The 7171-nt window shown below is 54.8% G+C and overlaps 1 protein-coding gene across 1 annotated transcript in view; it reads left to right on the top strand.

Moving 5' to 3' along the window:
* Positions 1 to 4816, top strand: part of LSS (lanosterol synthase) — a 36206-nt gene extending 31390 nt beyond the window's left edge. Inside the window, exons 20-22 of the mRNA XM_023194527.2 lie at positions 510 to 680; positions 2105 to 2183; positions 2829 to 4816. Coding sequence (XP_023050295.1) covers positions 510 to 680; positions 2105 to 2183; positions 2829 to 2960 — 382 coding nt within the window. The 3' untranslated portion in view covers positions 2961 to 4816. The remainder of the gene's footprint in view (positions 1 to 509; positions 681 to 2104; positions 2184 to 2828) is intronic.
* Positions 4817 to 7171: the final 2355 nt, after the last annotated feature.

Here is a 7171-nt window from a genome sequence, read left to right on the forward strand (position 1 = left end):
TCTCCCAGCCCTGTCTCCAGCCGCCCCACTTTCTCCTAACCCGGTCTCCAGCTGCCCCGCTCTCTCCCAACCCTGTCTCCAACTGTCCCACTCTTTGCTGCATAGATGTTTAGGGGTGAGGAGCACCGTACTTGGCTGGGTCCCAGCCCTGTCTCCAGCTGCCCCACTCTTTGCCGTGTGGATGTTTAGTGGTGTGGAGCACCGTGCTTGGCTGGGTGCAGCTTGTGAGACGCAGCTCCTAAGCACTGCAGACTTCACTCAGCCTGACACATCCGTGAGGCCATCTGCAGTACTTGCATGTCCCTTTGTCTTCCCAGCGACTCTGGGAGGCAGGAGTATCTGTTCCCGGTTCACATCTGCAGAAGTCAAGCTTGGGGGTTTCAGTAGTGGTCTATGGCCCTTAGGTAGGGCGGCTCCTCCCCATACCCTAAGGCAGCCTGCTAGGGTGAGAAGCCAGGGGTCTGGGACCTTCCTTGGTGTGATGTGTCTCCTGTCTCTGGTCTTTGCAGGACTGCCTGTGCAGAGGTCTCCCGGGCCTGTGACTTCCTCCTGTCCCGGCAGATGGCAGACGGAGGCTGGGGGGAGGATTTCGAGTCCTGCGAGGAGCGGCGTTATGTGCAGAGCACCCAGTCCCAGATCCACAACACATGCTGGGCCCTGATGGGGCTGATGGCCGTTCGGTGGGGACGACGGGACCCGTCCCTGAGCCTTGGGTTTGGGTGGAGGAGGGATACTCAGCTGTGAGCAGGTGGCCTGGGCTGAGTGAATGTAGACAGGAGGGGAGGCCTGTGGGCCAGGGGCTGTTCAGCTGCCACTCTGGGAACAGACACCTACAAGGGCCATGTGCCCGGTTCCTGGGGCAAGGACGTGGGCTGCTCTCACCAAGTGGGGCCCTGCAGAGAGGCTCGCCTCTTAGAAGTGAACCACCCACCATTAGCAGTGTCGGTGGAAGAGCAAGGGCATCGGGGACCCATGGAAACAGCGAGGTGGGCTGCGATGAGAGTGCTGCTTCCTGGTATGGCAGTGATGACGGTCACGGCAGCTGCTCTCTGTGGCCCTCCTGTGTCCACAGCTGGTGCTGCACCACATATGTGCCAGGTGCACACACACGCACATGCATGCTGGCATGCACCTGCACATACTGATGTGCACACACAGACATACATGGAGACAGATGCACACACAGATCTATGCACACACGTATGCATGCACAGGCACCTGTGTACACACGCGTACAGATGTGCCTGCAGCATCCTGTCTGTGCCGCACACATAGGTACATGGAAACAGATGCACAGACACTTGGGAGGCGTCAACTCTGCACATGCACACACGTATGCATGCACACACAGGCACCTGTGTCCACACACACACAGATGCACCCACAGTATCCCATCTGTGCCACACACAGACATAGGTACATGGAGACAGATGCCATACACACAGGCCTATGCACACACGTACGCATGCACAGGCAGCTGCATACAGATGCACCCGCAGTATCCCATCTGGGTCACACACAGACATATATGTATGCACACACTTACATACGCATGCACAGGCACCTGTGCACACATACATACAGATGCACCCGCAGCGTCCTGTCTATGCTGCCCTATTCGGTTTGATCATTTGGGGAATCTTCCTAAAGCCCTGAAAGCTAGGGGGTCTGGGGGACCCCTCAGGGCAGGACAGTCACAGACCCACAGTTGAGCTGGGCCCACTGAGCCCTGGATCCTTCTTGGTGTCTCCTCCTGGCTAGCAAGCAAGCGTGAGCTCTTGTGGGTCTCCAGAGGCCTATGAGGACCAGTGGCCCAGGTGGGAACAAGGCTTGGCCTCCTCTTCTGGGGGGAACACCAGGGCAGGCCTGAGGAGGCCTGTGTCCCCAGCCTGTCATCGCTGTGGCTCCTCTTCTCAGGGAGCCTAGGAAGAAGGTGTGGCAAGAGCCCGAGGTTGCACCTGGCAGGGCCTGTGGGCGTCAATTTAGATGCATCCATTCTCACTGCAACATTCCAGGGTTTGCCCTTATGCTCGGCTGTGTGAGGGTGAGGATGATGCTTGGAGGGCATGCACAATGGGCGTGTTTCAGCCTCCTCTTCCTCCAGGCATCCTGACATCGAGGCACAGGAGAGAGGAATCCGGTGTCTGCTTGAGAAACAGCTCCCCAATGGCGACTGGCCGCAGGTACGCCGCCAGGGACCTGAGCGCACAAGGCCCAGCACTGACCTCCAGTGTGTGCGACTGTTTCCACGTCCCCCTGCTCTGTGTCCTTTTTGGGGTATTTTGGACACTTGGGAGGCGTCAACTCTGCCAGTGAATGCCAGAGTTGGTGGCAGGTCTGTGGCAGGTGGTTGGGTCCTAAAGTCCAGATCTTGCTGCTTTTTCAAGTGATGCTGTGGCTGGGGGAGGAGCTGGATGGGAGAAGCCAGTGGGCGGGAAGCCCTTTTGCCCCAGGACAGACCCTCCGGCTCCAGATGACCTAGTGGCCCCTCACTAAGCTGGAAGTCCCTGTGTTGTGGGCGTCGTGAGGTCATGTGAGGCCGACCGCCCTCCCCTGGGATGAGGCTGAGTTGGTGGAAGCTGATGTGGTCGTGAGGGGCTGGTGACCCCGGCTCAGGGTTTGCTGCAGGGTGGGGAGTCTGAGCTGGACTGACGGTGCCATGACTGGTGCGGGATGGATAACCTGCTTTCCTGTGCGCTTCCTTAATTAGCCCTTTCCAGGCTGACTCACCCACAAGTCAGCCAAGCCAACAGCCAGGGCTCCAGTTCAGGGACCAGCCCTCAGCTGACTGGTGGAGCCTTTGTGTTTATTTCTCCGTGTTCTTTTAGGAAAACATCCCCGGGGTCTTCAACAAGTCCTGTGCCATCTCCTACACGAGCTACAGGAACGTCTTCCCCATCTGGGCCCTCGGCCGCTTCTCCCAGCTGTACCCTGAGAGAGCCCTTGCCGGCCACCCCTGAGAACATGCCTGCCTGCTGGGTGCCATCTGTGTGTTCCAGTGAGGCCGAGGGGTCCTGGCCGGGTAGGGGAGCCCTCCCATAACCCTGTCTCGGGCTCCAGCCCCTCCACCTCTGCCTCACAGATGTGAATCTGGGGACCAGGCTGGAGGCAGGGATGGGGACAGGGTGGGTGGCTTAGACTCTTAATTTTCACTGTAGGTTCATTTCTGAGAGTCGCTTGTCAGGCTTGGGTGAGGAAGGGGGCACAGCGCCTTTTGCCACCTCTGGGCAGGGCCTCCTTGAGGTAGTGAGGCTAGGAGGGTTTTTTTCTGACCAATCGCTGAGTTCCTGGGAGGGGAGCAGCTGTGCCTGTGCAATTCCTGAGTGTGGAGTGGGCTTTGGGCTGGGGTCGGCCCGGGGCAGGCTGCTTTCCTGCACCTTCTGTCTGCTGGGCTGAGGGACACGAGGGCAACCCTGTGACAATGGCATGTACGGTGTGCATCCGTGAACAGCCCAGTGTGGGGGTGCTCATGGAGCATCCTGAGGCTGTGCAGCAGGGAGCCCCACGCCCCGGGTCCTGAGCGCGTCTGTATATGTGGGGGGTGTCCTGGAGCCCCACATCCCCGAGTCATGAGCTCACCTGCATATGCAGGGACTGTCATGGAATGTCCCAAGTCTGTGCAGCAGGGAGTCCCATGCCCCTGAGACGTGAGCCCACCTGTGTGGAATGTGGTTTGTGAGGTGCCTACGGGGCTTATAGTAAGTAGTCTTATGGTCACAGAAATGCACAGGGGAGGCCGAGGTTAACCAGGGGTGAGGGGCAGGCAGCAGTTGTGGTCTCTGCCGCGAGGCACTGCTATATGCAGGGACAGCCAGCGCCCAGCCCATCACCACTCCCTGGGCTGACTGGGCAGGTATGGCACTCTGGGAGCCCGGCATATGCCCAGGGCACCCCTACAGCTGCTGCCAGTCTCACGCCCAGGCAGGTGCTCTGGGCTGGAGCGAGGGCTAGGTTTTGGGTCGAGGCTTCCCCAGGCAATCCTGTGAGCTCCCTTCTAGCCTCTGACTCAGTCTGGTCTGGCTTGCATGGATGTAGGGCTTGGGATGGGAAGTTCAGGTCCTGGCTTTGCCTTTGAGTGATTTGGATGAGCAGCTCACGTGCTCAAGGCCACCCGAGACCGTCACTCTTCTCCCCTGGCTATTGGGAGGAGTCACTGAGAGCTTTGTTACCCCTGCTGCCTTGCCCAGAGCACACCCTACGCCTCCTTATCTGCTCTCCCTCCCCTCCCTGCTGCCTCCTGGCTGATTGCCCTCCCTTGGGCAGTGGAGGTCTGCGTCTGGACACCCTTGGAACCTGTCATTTCCCGCCCAGAGTCCTTCAGGGCCACCCCTCTGCCTTGGTGCAGGGTCCAGGGCTCTCACCCAGGCGCCGCACCCTCTGGGGTCTCCTGTCCAGCTCCCTTGCCCCACCTGCTGTCACTGACTCTCCTTGGGACTCACCTGCCTGCTCAGAGCCCTGCAGGGCCTGGTCAGCTGCCTGTTGAGTGTCAACACTTCTCTGCACATCTTAAAACTGGGGTTTATTTTCGCGGAAGGAACTGTGGTGGGACCCTTGACATCTGTCAGGTTTGCACACGTTGTTTTTTTTCTCAGCCCATGTGTTCTCCCTCACGTGGGGCAGCAGCAGGACAGAGAGTGAATCACAGAGTCTGCCCTGAGCAGAGGCTGCTGTCCCTGGGACTCCTAGCCATGGTCAGATCATTGTACAAAACAGTTTTCCAGAAATTAAATGTAAATCCATTTTCATAGTGAAAATATTATTGAAAGTCACTTTTACGAGCAACTACCTTAATAAACAGATGTTGATTCCCTTTTCAGAAGCCTGTCACAGTGTTTCATTTCATCCTGGGGAGAACTGCAGATCTGGGGTGTCTGGCTGTCGTACCTCACCTGCCTGTGGGGCGAGTTGGAGGCCCAGCCTGGTTCAGGGAGCAGGAGTGATGCGAGGAGTAGCAGGGTGCATCTCCAGTTACCTGAGGGAAAATAGATATTTTAAGAGATAATAGCACAGCCTATTTTAGTATCTTTTAAAGGCCATAAGCATATCCAGGAAGATAAATAAACATGTTACAATGTCCACATAGGAGGAACTTTCTTTGTTGTCCCAGCTGCTTGGAATACTGAGGTGGGAGGATTGCTTGAGCCTGGGAGGTTGAGGCTACAGTGAACTGTGATTGCGCCGCTGTACTCTAACTTGCGTGACAGTGAGACCCTGTCTCAATAAAATACATTAGTTAAAGTTTCTGTTCTGCAAAGAATGTCAAGAAAATGAAAAGACAAGTCAGAGACTGAGAGAATATATTTGAAAAACACAAAGGATCAGTATCCAAAAGAGTTCTTCAAACCCAACAATAAAACAACCTGGTTAAAAAATGGGCCAGAGACCTTAACAAACGCCGTACCAAAGAAGATACCCAGTTGTTAAATAAGCATATGAACAGATGTCCCACATCATATGTCATCAAGGGAATGCAAATTAAAACGACCAATATACCTATTAGAGTGGCCACAATCCAGAACACTGCTACCACCAAATGCTGGTGAGGACATGGAGTAACAGGAACTCATTGTTGGTGGGAATGCAAAATGGTGCAGCCACTTTTTTTTTTTTTTTTTTTTAAATTTCGTTGTTTTCCTTCTCTTTTGATAACTTGAGTAGGCACAGCCGCGGTGGAAGACAGCTTGGTGGTTTCTGACAAAACTAAACGTACTCTCGCCATCTATCCAGCAGTTGCACTGCTTAGTGTTTACCCAAAGGAGTGGAAGCATTCTGTCCACACAAGCACCTGCACGCAGAGGCTGATAGCTGTTTATTCATAGCTGCCCAAATGTGAAAGCAACCAAAATGTGCTTCCGTAGGTGAATGAGTGAGTAAACTTCGGTGCAGCCAGACCGTGGACTATTACTCAGCACTAAGAGGAAGTGAGCTGTCAGGCCATGAAGAGACACGGAGGACCCTGAAGTCCATATTAGTAAGTGGAAAAGGCAGTTTGAAAAGGCTGCATACTGTGATTCCAACTAGATCACACTCTTAAAGGTAAAACTGTGGAAACAGTAAACAGCGGTTGCCGGAGGTCAGGGCTGGGGGAGGGGTGAACAGGCAGAGTACAGAGGAGTTTTAGGGCAGTGAGACTGCTCCAGCCTGACACCGACGGTGGATATGGTCATCATATCCACCAAAGCCAGAGAATGTGCAGCCTGGAGAGTGAGCCCCACTGTAAACTGTGGGCTTTGGGTGGTGATGATGTGTCCATGTAGGTTCATCAGCCGTAACAAATGGACTCTGGGACCGAGTGGGGGTGTGTGCGCCTGTAGGCCCAGCTGCTTGGGAGGCTGAGGCAGGAGGATCTCTTGAGCCCAGGAATTCGAGGCTGCAGTGAGCCGTGATCATGCCACTTGCCCTTCAGCCTGGGCAGCAGAGCGAGACGTCTCACCAAAAAGGTACCACTGTGGTGCAGGACGTTGGTAACAGGGGAGGCTGTGCATTTGTTGGGGGAGAGAGTGGGGAAATCTCGGTACCTTCCTCTCAATGTTGCTGAGAACCTAAAACTCCTCTAAAAACAGTCTTGAAAAAGACAAAAAAGAGACTATTTCAAGTTGAATGAGAATAAAAACCTGACATTAGAATTTGTGGGATGTAAAGCTTGAGGCCCGGGCTCCACAACCACAGGAAATGGACAAAGTACCTGACAGCCACAATTGTCAGCAAAACGCACATGAGGGAATCAGAGAAACCGTCAGTAGCGTTGTGTCTGTTTAATAAATTGATTTAGAAATTTAAAACCTTCCCAGAAGAAATCTAGTTCTAGATAGCTTCACAGGTGGATTCTATCCGACGTTTAAGAAGGAACACCCGGCCGGGTGCGGTGGCTCAAGCCTGTACTCCCAGCGCTTTGGGAGGCTGCGACAGGTGGATCACGAGGTCAGGAGATGGAGACCATCCTGGCTAACATGGTGAAACTCCATCTCTACTAAAAAATACAAAAAAAAAACTAGCCAGGCGAGGTGGCAGGCGCCTGTAGTCCCAGCTACTCGGGAGGCTGAGGCAGGAGAATGGCGTAAACCCGGGAGGCGGAGCTTGCAGTGAGCTGGGATCCCGCCACTGCACCCCAGCCTGGGCAACAGAGCGAGACTCCATCTCAAAAAAAAAAAAAAAAAAAAAAAAAAGGAAC

This window comes from Piliocolobus tephrosceles, chromosome 19 (genome assembly GCF_002776525.5).
Source record: "Piliocolobus tephrosceles isolate RC106 chromosome 19, ASM277652v3, whole genome shotgun sequence".
Taxonomy (NCBI): domain Eukaryota; kingdom Metazoa; phylum Chordata; class Mammalia; order Primates; family Cercopithecidae; genus Piliocolobus; species Piliocolobus tephrosceles.